This window comes from Gymnodraco acuticeps, unplaced genomic scaffold, assembly GCF_902827175.1.
Source record: "Gymnodraco acuticeps unplaced genomic scaffold, fGymAcu1.1, whole genome shotgun sequence".
NCBI classification, from domain to species: domain Eukaryota; kingdom Metazoa; phylum Chordata; class Actinopteri; order Perciformes; family Bathydraconidae; genus Gymnodraco; species Gymnodraco acuticeps.
In genome coordinates, this window is record NW_022990107.1 from 58,354 (window position 1) to 77,397 (window position 19,044).

The following is a 19,044-nucleotide window of genomic DNA, read 5'->3' on the forward strand; positions in this document are numbered from 1 at the left end:
TCTCTGTTCTCAGGTCCTGTGAGCTCTGTGTCTAAATAAAACAAATGTTGATGTTTCAGTAAACATGACAGCGCATGTTGGTGTTGTTCTCTCTTGCTGCTCTTGAGGTTGTCTGTCATAACGCCGAAACGCTTCCTGCATGAGACAATTACAGTAATATCAATGCAGAGAACATGAAGTTCTTTACTATAAAGAACAAACAAGCTGCTGATGGTGCACTTACACACCACAAGAGACAAATTCACACGGTATATCTTAAGACCCCCACAGGAAACGTGCAAAAGAAAGGGCGCATGAGTCTTGCAACATGCCTTCATCCAAATGCAGTGACACATAATAAATATGTCCTCATCCAGCAAAAGGAAATCTTTGCTGTGGTAATCAAGGATTGATCATCAGCTTCTTTGTCTTTCTTATCTTAAACACTGATGTTCTCTTTTATTGCTGTGGGCTGAGAGCATGATGTGCTCCCCTAAATTATTGTGGGTTTATCGTTTCACACACAAATCAGCTTAGCTGCCGTTATGACCTACGAATGACTTTCAATGTTGCACTGATGCTCAGTTTTCATCACCAGGTGGTGCTCTCTACTGCATTTAGTGATGCAGTCATGCTAGTCTTTACAACTGTTCAGTGTAAATGGTTAAATCTAGTATCTAACTTACAACTGATACAAAACTGATACAAAAGGTTAATTGCAATACACATCTGTGGTTGCATTGAATACAACCACATTAACAATAAAAGTGTTTTTTTAGGTCATTTTAAAATGACTGAAAAGTAAGTCGTTTTGAACTAATTACAATTTTAGGCTGATGAAGACGCCATAGGAAAATTGTTACATTTCATCCTGAGGAAAACATAAGAATGTTTATTCCAAATGTCAGAGCAATCCATGAAACAGTTCAGAAAGTCAGAGGATCCTCATTTTTGATTCATCCCCTGGGCTCCATGAATGTCTGAAGCTAGTTTAATGGACATTGATCCAATAGTTGTGAGGATATTTCAGTTTCTAACAAATTGTCGGGCCGACTGACTTTGCCCTCCAAGGAGCCACATTGCAAGCATGACTGAATTCATTTCAGTGCAGGAAGTCAAAGAAACAACAGAAGAAAATAAAAAGTTCTCGCCTTGGCAACTGACCTTCTCTTGTAAAGCTGAAGGGGGGAAAATACGTTACTACACCCATGAATTTCCAGTTGGTCTTTATTTTAAGTGAATTATCACTGACCAACCATCTGCACGTTTGTTTCCATGGCCACCAACAAAAGCTCAGGGCCCACCTCACTGCCGACGAAAATATCAAAGCTCACCACGCCCTTATCAACTTATTGCTGATCACTCATTGCATACAGTAGTTAACATTGCAGGAAAGCAATATATTAGTACTAATATATTGCTTTCCTGCAATGTTAACTACTGTATGTTTAAGCACTTATTTTAACTGATATTATACATATGCAGGGCCGTTTCTAGCTTTTTGGAGGCCCTATGCAAGATGCTGTTTGGGGGCCCTAGTTTTGACAGTTTTTTTAACTACAATGGGGGGGATTCCGAAGCTTTTAAGACAGGGGTGGGGAATCTCCGGCCCCCGGGCCGTTTACGGCCCGCGAGACAATTTGATACGGCCCTCGAGGTAACACACGCAAAAATGAAAAAAAATTAAGAAATCTAGACCGCAAAATAATTAAACAAGCGAGTGCCTGTTTTTCCTGGCCAAGGTCAGGGTCCTTGAACACAACACGAGCCTAACGTGTCATCACGTGGTATATGTCTCGTCCGACAGGGGTTTAGAGCTGCCGGAGAGCAGAGCACCAGAACGCCGCTCCGGGCCGGGACTTCACAAATGTCAGTAGCCATAAGGAGCCGTACACATGTCACAGTTTTTGCATGGCTGTGTCTTTAGTTGAAAGCCCAGTGGCGATCTGTTCATCTGTCACACTGATCATACAGTCAATAGCTTTGTTGTTATTAGCATCTGGTTAGCTAGCTATGCTAACGAATATAAGAAGCTTTTTCTCCAACCAGTGACGTAAAGGCACATCTTTATATGATCATTATAGTTATAAAAAAATAAGAGAATAAAGTAAACGGGTATAAAATACTATATGACAGTAAAAAAAAGTTGTTATTAATAAACGAGAATACAGTTTGAAAGGGGAGTGATTTGTAAAATATCCTTAAAGAAAAAGAAAATCTGCTTCCAGTTCTGTTTCATATGGGTGTTGAGAGATGTATCCATAGATCTACTAATGTTGCTCTCAAAGAGTACCAGATTTATGCTTTTAACTTCAATATTTTAAAAAAAATCTTCCCGGGGGAACATGCCCCCGGACCCCCCTAGAGGACGTTAGGTCCCCCCCCCCACTTAAATCATGTTCACATGGATAGGAAACTAAATTGCACACATCTTGTGTCCATATATTTCTGTTTTGGTGGTCATGCCACAACTGTGCACGTGCATGCATGCGCGAATCATGGTAAAATATCTGGATTAAGAGGTTGCTTTTTCTTTGCACAGCATGAAAGAAAGGCCAAATGAATGGGCTGTGATTTTAGTATTTTTAAGCAGACGTCAATAATTTGTACGGCCCTCGGAGGATGTTGAAAAAATTGAAATGGCCCTTGAGAGGAAAAAGGTTCCCCACCCCTGCTTTAAGATGATCTGTGGAGATGCATCGATCTGTTGCACTTTAATAGGAAAACAGGCTAATTTCACGAAAACCAAGCAATTGTCAGCCAAGTGGCTGACAATTGCCAGCCAATGAGTGATCGTTGGGCTGTTAGCCCAACGATGATTTGGACTTTATTACCCCAAAAACCCAAGCCACAGCTTTGCTATCATTGCAGTTTAGTCGTGTTTATATCCTACATTGGATTTGTAAGCATATAATGCTTCACCGAACACACAGTGGTGACTGGTCATTAGGGGCAGGTGGGGCACAGCCCCACCTAGTGTCAGCAGAAAGTATTACAAAATTAATGATTACAAAAAAATAAATAACAAAATATATAAAATATATTTTAAGATCATGGTTAATCATCTGATTCGTCTGTACATTGCTGTTTTAGTCTGTGTTCTTCTAATTAGTGTCTACAGTGTGTGCCTATTGAGCTGTTTAGAGCCATGTGGGACAAAACCCGTTCATGCCCCTCCCTCTCACTGTCTAAGTGAACGGTGACTATAAAAACTACACTGCGCATGCTCAGAGTATTGTCCTATTTAATGTGTGTGGAAAAAAAATAATGACCATAGGGTCACTGAGCTGCCATCCCCACCATACGTCATCTCACATAATTCAGAGCTGATTGGCTGTAAGTACGTGTGCCGCGAAAAGTGTGGTGTGTGAAGAGGAGGAGAGAGACGCATCCTAAAACCAGGAAGTAAGCTGCGCATGGCTTCCCTAGCTTCCCTCGACAAAAAAGCAATGATATTTCTCCATAGGATTTTAGAAAATAGCTCAAAATAAGATCTGTGGGAAACGTAGCTGTTAGATAAATGCACGTTTTGTTCAGCCGGATAATATCCAAATGTCTACCCTACTTTTATAATTTTCTAATCATAAATCTATCGATTAGATTTATGATAGTCTTTTGAAACTACAAGAAGATAAGGAGGACTTTTACAAAAAGTAATAGAGATTTTTGTCCAGAAGGATAGGCAAATGGACTTCATCTTCAAGTCAAGGTAAGACCGCAATTTTATTGAAAATGGGATCTTACTAAGAGAGAACAATTCAATATTTAAATGATACAATTACATTTTTTGGTTGTCCTTTTGTTGAACTGTCTGTTTAAAATTAATCGAAGCATCAGACAAAAAAAGCTTTTGAAAATAATATTATATTTTGATTTAGGTCAAAATATAATATTTGTAAACCTGAAGAGTCAGTGCCAGTGCCTCACCAGCCATGAACCTCACTGCAGAAGCTTATATATATATAGACATCTACGTTTTTTGTGCCCCACCACTTTTGTACATATAAAAACGCCACTGCGAACACAGGAGGGGGCTTGGCTGTCTACAAATAAAGACGGCTCATTTTAATTCTCCCAAAATATATTGAGGCTGAACCTGAACTTTGAATTCTCTGCTCCCATCATAATCTTGGCGATCTTGTTAAAATTGTGAATGCAGAATTAAAAATACTATGTAACTGGTTTGCAGTTAATAAATTATCCCTTAATGTGGCCAAAACAAATTACATGTTATTCAATACAAAGTCTGAGAGTAGAAATGACTGCATTATACGGATTTGCAATACAGAGATAGAAAAAGGTGCATGTACATTTTTAGGACTGCTTGTTGACGAAAAACTCAATTGGAAGCACCATATAAATTATGTACAGACTAAACTGTCAAAAACAATAGGTATTTTGTATCATACAAAGAACATTATTGAAGAAAATATACTCTTTATAACATCAGTATATTACTACCAAACTCATTACACACATCAATAGTCTTCTGTTGCTCATACTACAGAGAGTTTGGAAGAATATGGTTTGGAATAATTTTGGTGAATATGTATACTGTATAATAGTAACGTTATTGAAGATGATGCCATATTTATTGAAGATTTTACATTATAAATATTCACCAAAAGTATTCAAAAGCACATTCTTCCAAACTCTCTGCTGTAGTATGAGCAACATGAGACTATTGATGTGTGTAGTGAGTTTGGTAGAAATATACTGTATAATAGTGAAGTGATTGAATATTATTGTATTCTCTTTCTTTGGAGTTGCACTTTGCAGACGGTCCCTGAGCACTCATTTCTTCTGCGGCTGCAGATAGAGACCAATGTAATGTCTCCAGTTTGGAGGACAGCATGTATTGGCTTTTTTTTTAATCAAAATGTGATTGTAGTTCTTTGTCAACCTTACCACGGTACTTAGGAGACATCATTTGTGTCCGAACAACGTTTTGTTCACGAGTTATTGATCCGTGAAATCTGAATCTGCCAATATCGTTCCAACTTTACTCGACTTGTTGTGACTCAGTCATCCGTTTCTATAGACTATCTGGATTTAGTTATTGCGTAATAATTATTGTGTTCCCACGAATTACTAATGCGTGGGAACATAATAACTAATTAGTGGCCACGCATTATAAATACGTGGCCACGCATTATTAATACATGGCCACGTATTAATATTTTTCTCACCAATGTCACCAGGGGGGCTCCGTACAATTATCCTTGTTTTTATTTATTTGTTTAATTCCATAATCTCGGGCTTTTTTGGCATCCGTCAGCAACTGAATTTCAAAATAAAAACCCAAAATCCTCAGCTATGGTTTAAGCTCGCTGATTGGATGTTTTAGCCGCAATGCATGTTGGGATTTGGTGTTTATATTATATGAAATCGGAAAAACATTTTAAAAGAATAAAATAATACTTAATTCCGAGTTTGCTTGCTTTTCTCTTTGAAAGTCATCACATAACGCCATTGTAATACACGGTTTGGCTGCATTACATATTACAGATCTACCGTAGTTCTTTATTTATAGAGCCCTGATGAGAAGACCTTTGGAAAAACTGGAAGAAATGCCGCCGAAACTGAATACTTGACGTGGATCATAAATATATCAACAATTAAACAACATCTTCAATTTCTCTTCACACAATACATCTCCTTGAGGGGGTAAATGTAAAGTGCTCTAAAGAATATTTGGTTCCTAGCAAACATGTATGTTTCATGTGCTCCTCAGGTGTACATTCACTGCCAACTGCTCGCATGGGATCCTGAAGTTCTAAGTGAGAGCAAGAAAGCTTGCCACTATGTAAAGGAAAATGAACAGTAAGGGAAGAGTTTGATATGTTGGAAGTATGTGAAAATGTTCTTGCCAGCAGTTTAATATGATGAATGCAACTGATGCCATGTGCAACAAGTATGCACCATTAGCCAAGGATGCTAGCTTATTTTAGCCTAACATATCCAACTTGAAGTAGATCAATGCATGTACTTTGATCAGTATTGTGCTTTTATATATCTATAACAAATGATCTCCTGCTAACTAACAAAGTATAGACAACAATTGTGACGAATGATAATTGTAAAATATTTGAGAATAACAATATATTTGTTTTTAAAAGGAGGGGCACTCAAATGATTAGCCAACCTAATGAGATTTATAAAATAAAAAAAGCCCTGAGCTTTTGTAAAATATTAGCCTTTTTCTGCACTGTAGATGGAAAGATATCTTTTGGTCATTAACTTGATATTTATAATTTTACCAGTTTTAGTTTTTTATAGAAACATCACACCATTTTATATCTGCTTTTTTCTTCTGTGCATACAAAATGTTGTAAAGACATGCTGATGTATTTGAGCCTTAACGATTGCTGCCTCCTCAGATGGGAACTCCTGGATGACCCCATGCAGAGCTCCATGTGTGACTGCTGTTCTAGGACCTGCAACACTCGCTCCAAGAGAGGAGACGAATGGGGTATCGCTTTTATGCTAACTTGTATGCTTTTTTTTAATATAGTCTTTTCATTATGAAGTTATTATTGTTTTCTTCCACCTCAGAATCCAACGGCTTCATGCACACTTATGTGTTGGGACCCCTGATCATAATGGATCCATCGCAACAAAATGCCCACAATGCATCAGATGTTTCCATTGCTGACCAAGGTTAATGAGTATTTATGTATGGTATTTGTCTTGAAGTTTTGTTCAAAACCTGCCATAAGACTAACGTTGCTAAACATTTTCTCAACAGGAAGTCCAGTCTAAGATTGGGGAAACTGAACAGAGGGCCCAGGTGGACGACATCAATATGCAGATTAAAGTTGTCTATAATCTCTGTATAAATAAAACTGTTGTTAACTCCTGTTGAGTATAAAACGAGTATCTTTACTTCATATGAAGGTCCTACTGTCCTCAACTGTGTACATCTGTCCCATCAGTAGAATTTTACTAATTTTGTGTGACTTTTGTCATTGAAAGATACTGTCAATTATAATGTAACCTTTAATGGCCATGTGAGTTGGAGTATAGCCCCTGAATCTTTCTTTCACTTTCCATTTTACATTGAGCTCTGCACATGATACACATTCTGACATTACATACACCACCAGATTTAAAAGCTATTGGTGATCTGTCTGCTATTACAACTATGGCAATTATTTATGTTGAGCCTCATTTGAAAAGACAATTCTGATCTGAATTTATTTTCAGGCCACTCATGCCTGCAGTTGAATGTAGCATAGTTTACTTTCTGGCCATGAATATAACATCAATAGGGATGGCCTGCATGGCACGTGTTTATGCAGTTAAAAGATGACATCATAGCAAAACAACTAATATTCACGTGTGTGGATATTTTCTCACACTGAATACAACTTAAATTAACTGAAACATTTACCCTTTTCCCTTACCTTGAATTTCCATTAGGTCAAAGATATAAAAATAACACATTTGAATAGGACAGGACATCTGATAAAGGAATACTACCTTCTCCCAAATGATCATTTGTTTAGAAATGACTCTCCTTTTAATTCTCAAAAAAAACTATTTCTTGCCTGTAATCAGTGTGCTAGCTGCTGCAGCTGGGACTGTTGACAGGCACCAGGTGAAAGACGTTATCTTGATGAATGCCTCTCAGGAACAAGGTATAAGAACATGCACTGTGTCAGTAGCAAGCATTCGGTCATGATGGTTTCATTTTGTCAAGGTGCACTGCTTCTGAGCCTGGCAGCTGCCATGGCAGTATATGCAGGTAAGACTGGAAACAATTAAAGCCATGTTATTATCATTGACTCAAATAGTTGAGTCTAAACTTAATTTCTTTGTGTTGCAGACATGAAAGTGGACTGTGGGCCAGATTTTGTGACGCTGATGTGGAGAGAAAGCCGACCCCAGGCCGACACGTCGCTTCTCCGTCTGGGTAACTGTTTCCCAACTAGCTTCTCAGCAGGAGAGGCCTACTTCTATGTGGATCTCACTGACTGTAACTTTAGGAGACTGGTATGTGTATATATATATTTTAAACCTGCAAGCTGTGAGTCTGCTATATTTCCTACAGCTTTCTCAGGGGGATCTTTGTCTCTCTAACAGGTCACCGGGGATGCACTGGTGTACAGCAATGATCTGACCTACGTTGCTTCTGCAGATTCTTACAATTTGGCCTTCACCCACCCAGTTGTATGTGCATATGAGAGGTTAGTGTTCATACCAACATAAGGTGCTAAAGGGTGACACTACCCTTGACTAACAATTCCAATTTGGCATTTTCATGGCCTGGGAAATTTCAATTTGATAATAAGCTTCTCCCTCTCAAAGCCACCAACAATGGAAGACCGTCTCAAACTTGTGATGTCATCAGGTATAAAGTCTGAAGCTGCTATATAGACAATGAATGGGAGACTGATTTAGGGAATCTACAGCCTGTTTCATTCCCAAATTAGCTTTATCTATTGAAGTATTCTCAACAAAAAATGTACCTATTTACTGAGAACAATCCCTAAGGTACACTGTGTTGTTCCCAATTCATTGTCAATTGAGTTTTTCCCATAGTTTTATTTGAACATCACAAATTTAAGTTCACTCTAGTTTTTTGTGTTTTGGAGGAAGTCTTTTAACATAGGAGTAGCAGTTCATGACTAGAGAATGCAATTCCTGAAGAAATTGCTAGTGGGAATACTTTATGCTGACGTTGAATTGCTATGCAGAAATGTAATGTGTAAGAAGAAAGTGAAGACTTTTTAGATTGAAATGATACATGAACACTGGGGGCTTGAATTTGTGATAAGAGAAGAAAAGAAAGTAATAAAGCTTGGAAAAGTAGCAGAATATTTGAACTGCAAACTATTGAACTAAGTTGATGGCGAATGATCTGTCGCCATGGCGACGGTATTTGACACCCCATAATACACTTCGATATGTGGATGGCTTCATCGTTACAAAACCTGTGAAGTTTGGAGCATTTTCACTGAAGTTATGAGAACCATGTTTCATGGTGAGCATTGTGTTGCCATGGCAACGGCATTTGAATAAATCTCAAAACTGTCCCGTAGATGTCTTCACGGCTGGACTGTTGGCACAAATGTGAAGTTTGAGCACTTTTTGACCATTTTCATAGGAGTTATAGCAATATTGTGTTTTATTGCAAGGGATGCGTTGCCATGGCAACAGCTTTTGAGGAAAATTCACTAATGGCACAGACATGTTGAGGGCTGGACCATTATCTGTCATATGAAGTCTGGTGGTGTTTTGACCATTTTCATATCAGTTACGACAAACATCGTGTTTTATGGCGAGGGATGCATTTCCATGGAAACGGCATAGGATAAAACCCCATAATTCTCATAGAGCTGTTGAGGGCCGGACCATTAACCATTATCTGAAGTCTAGTGCTGTTTTAGACCATTTGCTTATGTATCACGACAACATTGTGTTTTAATTCGAGGGATGCGTTTCCATGGAAACCGCATATGGTGAGATCTCAGATTTGGCATAGACTGTTGAGGCATGGACCGGTGATATACAAGTGAATATTGGGGGAAGATTAGACCGTGTCCATTGGAGTTACAGCGACATCGTGTTTTATGGCGAGGGATGCGTTGCCATAGTAACACCACATTACGTAAAATCAGATTTGATGTAGAGCTTTTCAGGGCCACAGTGTTAACCATCATGTGATGTTTGGTGGCATTCTGAGCATGTCAGTTGGAGTTATGAAATCATGTTCCATCACACAGGTGTTTATGTTTGAGCTAATGACGTTATGAAACACCTGTGCTTGAGCCCAGAGATCAAAGGTTTCCATGGTGATTTGCAGTAATCAGTGAGGAGAGCCTTTCCATTGTTCTGAATGAGAGATAAACCTCTTGCATGTGAACGTTTTGTTGAATAACCGTAACAGATATCGGTGAAATTTCAACGTGTGAAGCATCTCAAGAACCCTTGGCATCTGAAGTGCGCTTTTTGTGTACTTTCGGGTCAATAATGTGCCATTTTTGACAAACTAAATAAAGGTGTGAGGAAAGATGAGCCTGAATGTACAATGGGCTTTAATGGAGCTACGAGATGTTTCCTGATGAAAAATTATGTCTCAGGAGTGTAGGGTTTGGCAGGTTTAAAAATATATATGAAGGCGAATTTCAAGCTGTCCTCCACTCTAGCTATGAAATCACGCACTCTAGCCTTAACGAGCTGTGCAATACACACTAATGTTAAAATCTGAAGAAGGCCTCTTTACCAAGTTCTTCTGAGCAATGTCTAATATTTCTAAAAGTATGAATCTGATTTAAAAGTTGTTTAATATGAATAATGTCAGAAAGATGTGTAACATTTTAAAGTTGGAATGAGGTTTCTGAGTGGAAGTATGAAGGAACAGTTGGCAGTTGAAGTCGCATGAAGATTTCTTGTCTGAAGAGTTTCTCTTGACTTCCATGTTAAAAATGTGATGAATTATGGGATGTATCTCGGGAATTATGAATGAGAAAAGTAATAGCAATCAATTCCTGAACGATTTGAACGGAGTTTCTGCGAAGTGGGAGAAGAAGCCGGACAAAATAACCCGGCGGAATAAGAATAAAGAATTAGTTCGTAGGAGTGAACAAGCTTGCACTAATAAGTTCAATAGTTTCACTTTGCAGCATTTTCTGTACCCATCTGCTTTTTTTTTGCAGGCCCAAAGACTGGTATGCTACGATCTATGACCCGGTGTTTAAAACCTACAGTCTAGGAGATCTGCAGTTTAACATTGGCCTCATGAATGGTGGGTAAACAACATGAGAAACTCTCTACGAACGGCAGCTCTCCCTGACTTTTGTAACTTAATGACTCTTCTCCTGTTTACTGCCCTAGACGACTTCTCAGGCCCTGCTGAATCTACACGCTTTCCTCTGGGCTCCATCATCCCCATCATGGCTAGTGTGGTGCAGGAGACCCATCAGCCCTTGCTGCTGCTTCTTGAGGAATGTGTAGCTGCTACCACACCAGAGCTCTACCCTGAAAGCACCATGTACCCTATAATCTCCAATAAAGGGTACTCATGGCAATTAGCATTGATTTCAAAAATATATTTTGGGCGTAATGCTAATACATTTTCTTTAACCCAACAGATGTCTTTTGGAAAGTGTGTCGTCAAGATCAAAATTCGAACCAAGGCAAAAGTCATCGGAGATCCGCCTATCACTTCAGACCTTTACGTTTGCTATGGGAGAAGAGGTAACTTGGCCTTTAAATTTTTTTCAGAGTCAAGGTTTTATTGTGGAAACTGATATTAATTGATGCCATGACGCCTATATTTCCCCTCTACTCAACAGGTCTTTATCCACTGCAAACTTTTGGCTTGGGATCCCAATGGTCTTGACAGCACTAAGAAAGCCTGCCACTTTGTCGAAGGGCATGGGTAAAAATATTACTTTAATGTATCAGAATTTGAATTGAAGGTTCATTATTTTACATGAGATGACTTATTCAGCTTAAGCCCAGTCTACTGAAGATACAGATGAATCCCATTCATAACTATTCAAACTTTGTGGAATCTTTATTTGGAAGAGTTGAGATGCATTTGAATTATCTTTTCATCCAATCTTCATGAACTCAGTTGGGAGTTGCTGGACAACTTGGCCCAGAGCAATCTTTGTGACTGCTGTGAATCGAAATGCAAGTCAAGGAGGCAGAGGAGTGTTGCGTCAGGTATGTACACAACTTCTGCTGTATTACACTTGTTTGGTTGACTTGTACTAAAATATATATTTTTGCAGAGAAACATGGAATGGTACAAAAAGCAGTCGTTGGGCCATTTACCATCACAGATGTGACTTCCTGAAGGTAAGGGTTTCGTATTGCAATATACATGTATTCTGAACGGCTATATTAAACTTTGTTCTCCCAACAGGAATGGATCCATTTCGTTGACTGGTTTCTTCAATCTGAATTTGGGTTTTATTCTTGGTTCTCTTTGCATTGAAGATTGTATGTGGCCAATAAAAAATAAAAAAATAAAAATGTGTTTCCAAACCACTTAATTGAAATTCTCAAATTATTGAGTTTAACTTTTATTTTGTGTGAAATGGTTTAAACTAAGCTGTATTACTGAATCTTGATGACCTTGTCTTCTTTCTGGGAACATTTCCAGGTCTATTCAATGTCATGAACTTTTTTCCTGTGTCAATTTCCCAGAAATATTGATCACATATTATCTTTAAAAGCAATATGATTACATTACACTTTTTGTTCAAATTTCCAATCAATAACTCTTCACAGTTAATGCTTATCATGTAAGTATTTGTATTCTGTATTCTTCAAGCAGGTCAAGGCTAAACTCAGTGATTTTCCAAATAATATTATGACTGAACAATGAAGAGAAGGGATTCAAAGCTTTTCAGCACTATACTCAATTGGCCCTTTCTGGGATCCCCCTTAAAGCCATATTCCTACTTTTTCCAGGCACATTTAATATCTTGAACGTTATAACTTGAATATGTCCATAGCCAAATTTGCTCAAATTAAAAAATCATACTCTTAAAAAAACTTGGCACTACGATACACTCTGTGGCGGCGCCAGGGTATGGCTGGGGTAGGCTATACAGCCATACCAAGAAATGGCTTAAAGTGGACCTATCATGCTATATTTGAGAAATATGTTGTAGGGCCATACCTACACAAAAAAGTTTATTTTTTTCAAAATACCAAACGGATCACTCAATCTAGCCATCCGTCTACTGCTCATACCCCTCTTTTGCAGCCCTGTTAGAGAAACGTGGATCTTGGATCCTTAGCTTGAAAAAAAAAGAGGAGGCGGTGCTAATGCCTGATCAGAATTCTACCGGAAATAAAGTTAAATTCGGTTGCGATAAAACGACATCCTGTTTAAACCACGTCAAGGATTATTTCTGAAATAGTATGGAGCTCAAATGCTTTTTCTCTTGCAGGTTTATCACAAGGTCAGTTCCTTTTTTTATTTCCTGCTTTTTAAACATGTGCTCTCCAGTACAGGTTAGCTCTGAGTGTTAGCGAGCCTTGCTAATGTAAACAAAGACGAGATTACGGCCAAAACGTCAGGCATTGTTTCTGATAGCAACTTTCTGTGGGTCCGCTGCCGACTTGACAGTTCGGATATAATCGGTATCCGCTCGTTGTACACCCGTTTTTAAAAGATTTGGGTACGGAGGAAAAGAGAGGGTTTTAGTTTCTGACGCTGCGTGAGTTCCCCGACGCACCGGGGACACATGTTTATGTATAAAAGACATCACAAAGTGCATTTTGCTTGATAGGTCCCCTTTAAATAAGCTAAATGTTGAACATGGCTTGAGAAAATATATACGGGTCGTGTCCCCAACACACAACTGATCCTGCTGTAACAAGTGCACGTTACTGATGCAATATGGTTGAGACTATTCGGGCTTATGCTAGAAGAGGGGTGCAAGGAATAGTCTGAGTAGTGGGGGAGTTTTATACACTAAAGGTGTGGAAATTCTCTGGCGTTATAATATCAGCGTGGCCGCGGTCAGATCAAAATGCCTCCGAATGCAATTTGAATAGACCTACAGCCAATCAGAGCAACGAAACGTTGGGTCTGCGTCATGCATGACTGATTGAGATAAATCGGAACCGCCGTTCGGTATCACCATTGGATCTTCAACGTGTACTATCATACGTCATGTTCACAGTGATCCCTTTTTATTTACTACAAGACAAATGTGCCGTTTTATTTCATACAGTTCCATTTTCATCAGCGTGGCGTGGGGAGAAAATTACGTCATAATACGTCCTTTCTTTTGGGTTAGGGGTGTGGTTGTCAATGCAATAACGTAACCAGATGAGTGATTACAGCACCCGGTATCATTTTACACACATTTGTATCATACAGATGCAGGACTTACACACGCCTCTTATCTAACCGACAGGTCCGCACGCACTCTCCAGCCCAAACTCTAATAAGCATTAATTCACAAACTAAATCGGGAGACCTTTAACGTTTTACGTCCAATTTGCTCATTTTTTCCTTTGGGCATCGGCCTGTCATCAGATTTTATTTTTAGTTGCTGCTGTAGCGGAAGTTTAGTACAATTATTTTTTGATGAAATACTCCAACTCTCCACCCTCCATAATTGCATTTGCTTGCTACTTTCTAACGACGGCGAGAGTGGTGCAGTGGCGCTATCTATCTTCTATCGATTAGATTTATGATTCGAAAATTATAAAAGTAGGGTAGACATGTGGATATTATCACACTGAACAAGACGTGCATTTATCTAACAGGTTCGTTTTCCACTGACCTTATTTCGAGCTATTTTCCAAAATCCTATGTAGCCTATGCTTTTTTGTCGAGGGAAACCGAGCGCAGCTTACTTCCGGGTTTTAGGAAGCGTCACTGCCACACTAAGTTGATGCGATTTGATTGGATTGTGAGGCAAGGGAAGCCAGCCACCTCTGGCTTCCCTTGCCATGGCCCTGACCAGAGCCATATAATAGAAGAGTTACGACAACGGAAGTCCAAAAACGGTTATCGTCACGTGGTTCATGTAGCCTCTGGCTTCCCTTGGCATGGCCCTGACTAATCACAGGTTGGCAGGGGCATGACGTGAGCCTTGTCTGATTGGTCAATCCCTCCATTTTTTTTCACCAAGGGAAGCCAATTTCGGCTGGCCTCCTCTCACAACAGAGAGTGCAATCTCCTGTTTCACCATAACATGTAGAGGGGCGCTGTTTCACTCTTTGTAAAATACTCAATGAGAATGGGGGAGAGACGGGCCGGCAGCAACACACAACAAAGAATTTCCAAAACTAAACAAAGTGTTTTTATTTATTTATTAAAATTATAACTACAATCCAAAAAAACAGGGGAAGCCTGGCTTCCCTTGGCCTCCAGGAGAAAACGCCACTGATTTTCATTGACACATAATCTAAACCTCACGCGTGGCGTTTCACTGTCAAGGGGGGCGATATAGCGTGTATGTAATTACATTGCAAATACTGACTTGAGCCCCACCACTGTTGGCTTAGCCCTACCATAGTTTACCCAACAAAAATACTCTGGAGCCGCCACTGTTACTGACCAATTTATTTGAATACCCTCACACTCATGAAATTATTTAATACTCAACAGAATTCTACAAAGTAATCAGCTAACACAGAAACAATGGTCTTCTTTAGTATTCACCAGACAACCTGATCTCACCAGAATGCGTGACTCCACCACGACTCCTTAACACCACTTTGCGTTGTGGAGTCACTAACTTCGTTACATTTACGTGTCTGCGCCACGCAAACAACCCCGATGTAAAGTGAATGAGGCTCCTGTGCTGTGGTGCACACGCATTTCTACAACGTCCTGCAGTGAGCTAAAACGTTTTTTAAATCTACTTTATAGCTTGTAGTAACTCACGGGAGGCTTCTTTTATTTTATTTGTATTCATAATAATTTGTATTTTTCGTCAGAAAATTATTGCATTATTTATCAATTTCTGTTCTCCAAAAACAGTGCATTGTGTGTAATACAACTGTGATTTTTATTAAATTAGTTAGTTTTTAAGGAAGGCCAGAGCTTCAGCTGTGTCAAATAGATTATTCCCTTTAGTTTACGTTATTTAAAAGACAATTATATTCCTATTTGATCAATAAAGGGGTATTGTAGGCCAATAATATTACCCCACTGGCTACTGACTGTATTTGAAATGCTTTTGTTTAATAGTAGTAATAATAATCATTTTTATTATAACAACAATAAACCAGAAGAAGATTCCGTCGTTACCACGGCAACGTTATGTAGCCACGTTACCCACAATCACCTCACTTTCATTAATTTCATCTGACAACGGACTACAGTAAGTATCTAAAATCAAGGGGAGTTTATTTCTTTAAAACACGAAATAATATTGCTTTTATTTATTCCACTGTAGCACAGTCTCTATAGCGTTTCATTCCTGGATATTAGTTTGAGTTTTGTAGTGTGTTTAGCTTTTACAATAGGCCAACTAGTGGCTACGTTCAGCTAGCCTCCGGCCTTCCGGTCAACGTTTTTAGCTGGATAGCATTTATAGTTTATACAGCTAAATGACATTACTGTCACCGGCACAGTTGGATAGTGGAGGTGCGTGCTAGAAAGATGTGTTTAAATGCATGTATTTGCACATGTGTTGTAAAGACAACACAGTATAAATGCATAATGTATGCCAGAGTATTGCTCAGATTAATTATTATTGCATATAGAGTAATGTACAGATGAATTATTATTGCATAGAGTATTACACAGATGTTACTGTTATTCTAAATAATCCTAATCATGTTTTTATTTGTCCTGTTTTACAGCTTCATTACAACACTTAATATCACCAACACACACATATCCACACACACACACACACACACACACACACACACACATATATATATATAAAACCAACAGCACTTTTAAGAGCCACTCTCTCTCTCACTGTCTCTCTTTCTATCACTTTCTCTTGTAATCACTCTCTCACTTTCTCTTTTAATCACTCTCCTGTCTTTCTCTCACTCTTCATTTTGTGTATTGTTTGTATTATTATTTGTATGCCATATCCCTCAACCCTGAAGTGAGGGTCTTTGAGGATCCCAATGAGGCCACGGTGCACATGGCATCATTGATTAGTGATTACAAGTCTGTAATATAATCATTGCCATTGCTTTTTATTGATGTAATGTAAAGGGACAGTTAGTCCTTTTTATGCAACCGTTACATAATTGCTCAAATATAAGTGCTGCTGTCTTATGTTGTATTACAACTTTGTTGTTGATCTCAACCTCTGAAAAAATATAGACTGCCATGGCCACGGAACCCCCTGCCATCCCTCCAGAAAAGAAAAGAAAAAGCAGACCTCTTTCTAATCCAGTGGTCACACGCAGACGTGAGAGACAACGGGAAACACAACGCCCTGCATCAGGTTAGTTCTTTACTATATCATGATTTCTAAGTCTAAGAATAAAGATAATTCATAACAAAGTTATTTTGGTGTACACAGTATGAAATTATGTAATTTAAAGATACCTCTTGACAAATCTGTTGCAACGTTTAAAACATTTTCAAATTAAATCAAGATATTTTAAGAGCCCGTGATGATAATCCGTGCTTGTGTTGTATTTTTTTAAATGTGTACCTCGATTTGGATAAAAGTATGCCAAATGTAAATTGTCATTGTGATGCTGTGGTAATATGTTCTTAGTTTCATTACCTACAGTCCTTACAGAGCATTTTCATATTACAATGAATTGGTGTAATTTTAGATTGATTGAAGGGTTAAGCAAAAATGAAGTCTCTGCAGCTTCACAAGACAGAAGAGACGATCCTGTGCATGAGGAAGGCCTTCAGCTAGAACATCAAGAGTTTGGTAGTCTTGGTGAGTATATTGATTATAACAGCAGTTGACTGGCACTACAGTTTTTCCCAATGTTTCCATTTTTATACTCATCTAGTTAATCATAATAAAGTATTGAGTATTGACTGTTTCATGACAAGTGAATGCATATTTGGTATAAGTATCACTTGCTAATATTGCTTTGGATGCATATGATGATTCATAGCATGTTGCTATTATTAGTCCGCATATATTTTTCCAAATCAAAAGTGGTTCAGTATACTAACTTAATATCCATCATACCAGTTTTAGGGTGGCGGCTTAACAGCTGTTTTATTTTTTAGAAACTCATCTCCAAGAGTTAAGGGACACCCTAACTGCAGTCCAGGTTCCGGAGGCAACAGACGGAACGGTTTCTCTGCCTGGGCACAAAGGCAGCTTCTCACAGATGTGAGAATGAAAACTGCTAGGCCAATGCTTTTTAATGCAAAACTCTCAGCTGAGAGAATAGCCATTCAGAAGTGCCACAGATGCTGTGCAGAAGAAGCGGCTATTAGGTGCCTGGACTGTGTTCCACTGGACATGGAGTTCCTCTGTGCAACCTGTGACATGGAGGCCCACAAGAGGAATATCTTCCATGACAGAGAGGCTGTGTTCAATGGATTTCTGGAGCCCATTCCCCGACAACTGCTGTGGTGGTGGATGAAAATGGCCAGTCTCAGTTTTGTGAACAAAGTATGTAAAGGTTAACATTACATTACAATGTCCCATTATAATTGGTTTTGACTAGGGCTGCAAGGTATGTGGAAATTATGCAACATTTTATTGAATATCTTGATAATCTGGAGAATTAAGGAAAAACTGTAAATACACCCTTCCTAATTTATTTTCTATATTGCAGTATGTCAACTGCCTGTTCCTACTCCAAGGTCAATCTGTAAATGCTCTGATGACGTCACAGTTACTCCTTGGAAGCATATTTCTGTGGTCACCATCAAGGGTATGTTGTTCTGAAAGCCCTTCTTTTTGTACAAGTAGTATTGTACGGCAGAGTTTTACCACTTTGTGCAATGCAAAGATTTGTATCACCTGGTCAACATTTTCAGACAACACCCAAATGCCATGTCAAATAGCTAATATATCATATACTGTATGCACATCTATGCAGGGCCGCCCCTGGCCAACTTGGGGCCCCAAGCGACATTGTGAGATGAGGCCCCCCCCCCCAACCGACAGGAGTGAACTTTTTTTTTTTGGAAACAAAGTAGGCTACTTTGCAAATATAATTCCTGTTTATTATTATTATCAACGGTTACTTTTTTATACAGTGAGGTAAATGGTAAATGTGCATGTATGTCGTTCAGTATGGGTTTACAGGTGAATTTTGCATTTCCTGCCAAATACTAGCCTCAAAAAGATAAAAACATAATTAATGCAAATAAACTACTTCTACTAATAATAATAATCATAATCAATTCAATAATAAAAATACTATATTGTTTTATTATAATATAGTTGTATAGTCAAGACAAAACATGCTTATGACATGCTCAAAAACTGATATTTCTTAAATCTGTATTCTAGTTCCCTCTGTCAGCAATGTATCAACAACTACACACATTTCTATCAGTGTTTCTCTGTGTTGTGGTTGACATGATGATGACTGTTAGGAGTTAAGGGGAGAGGCTGAGCATCACCATTAAATGTGCAAATTGACATAAAAATGAATAAAAGGGGAAAAAATGCTCCATGT

General features: G+C 38.6%; 1 protein-coding gene and 2 long non-coding RNA genes across 4 annotated transcripts; all 3 read left to right on the plus strand.

Annotated features, from left to right (window-relative positions):
* Positions 1–5,723: 5,723 nt before the first annotated feature.
* On the plus strand, positions 5,724–6,558 carry LOC117546285. The gene is made up of 3 exons (XR_004568985.1): positions 5,724–5,802; positions 6,360–6,451; positions 6,535–6,558. It is a non-coding gene; the product is annotated as an uncharacterized LOC117546285 (long non-coding RNA).
* Positions 6,559–7,561: 1,003 nt separating this feature from the next.
* LOC117546299 (zona pellucida sperm-binding protein 3-like) lies at positions 7,562–11,939 on the plus strand. Of its 2 annotated transcripts, none has more exons than XM_034216486.1 (10): positions 7,562–7,619; positions 7,808–7,974; positions 8,065–8,168; positions 10,641–10,729; positions 10,819–10,999; positions 11,076–11,181; positions 11,280–11,365; positions 11,564–11,655; positions 11,724–11,790; positions 11,858–11,938. In XM_034216486.1, exons 1-9 carry the CDS (start codon positions 7,598–7,600, stop codon positions 11,786–11,788), a joined length of 912 nt encoding a protein of 303 aa, XP_034072377.1. In that variant the 5' UTR covers positions 7,562–7,597; the 3' UTR covers positions 11,789–11,790; positions 11,858–11,938. The 2 variants fall into 2 exon arrangements, with proteins under 2 accessions (XP_034072377.1, XP_034072376.1); XM_034216485.1 differs by having other exon boundaries at positions 7,605–7,726; positions 11,858–11,939.
* A 4,846-nt stretch (positions 11,940–16,785) lies between these two features.
* LOC117546290 lies at positions 16,786–17,729 on the plus strand. The gene is made up of 3 exons (XR_004568987.1): positions 16,786–16,880; positions 17,221–17,333; positions 17,636–17,729. It is a non-coding gene; the product is annotated as an uncharacterized LOC117546290 (long non-coding RNA).
* Positions 17,730–19,044: the final 1,315 nt, after the last annotated feature.

Coding starts and splice junctions, on each gene's coding strand:
- LOC117546299 (XM_034216485.1), top strand. CDS start 7,630: ATGCACTGTGTCAGTAGCAAGCATTCGGTCATGATGGTTTCATTTTGT. Junction 10,730..10,818: donor TAACATTGGCCTCATGAATG/GTGGGTAAACAA, acceptor TTACTGCCCTAG/ACGACTTCTCAGGCCCTGCT. Junction 11,000..11,075: donor CCTATAATCTCCAATAAAGG/GTACTCATGGCA, acceptor TTAACCCAACAG/ATGTCTTTTGGAAAGTGTGT.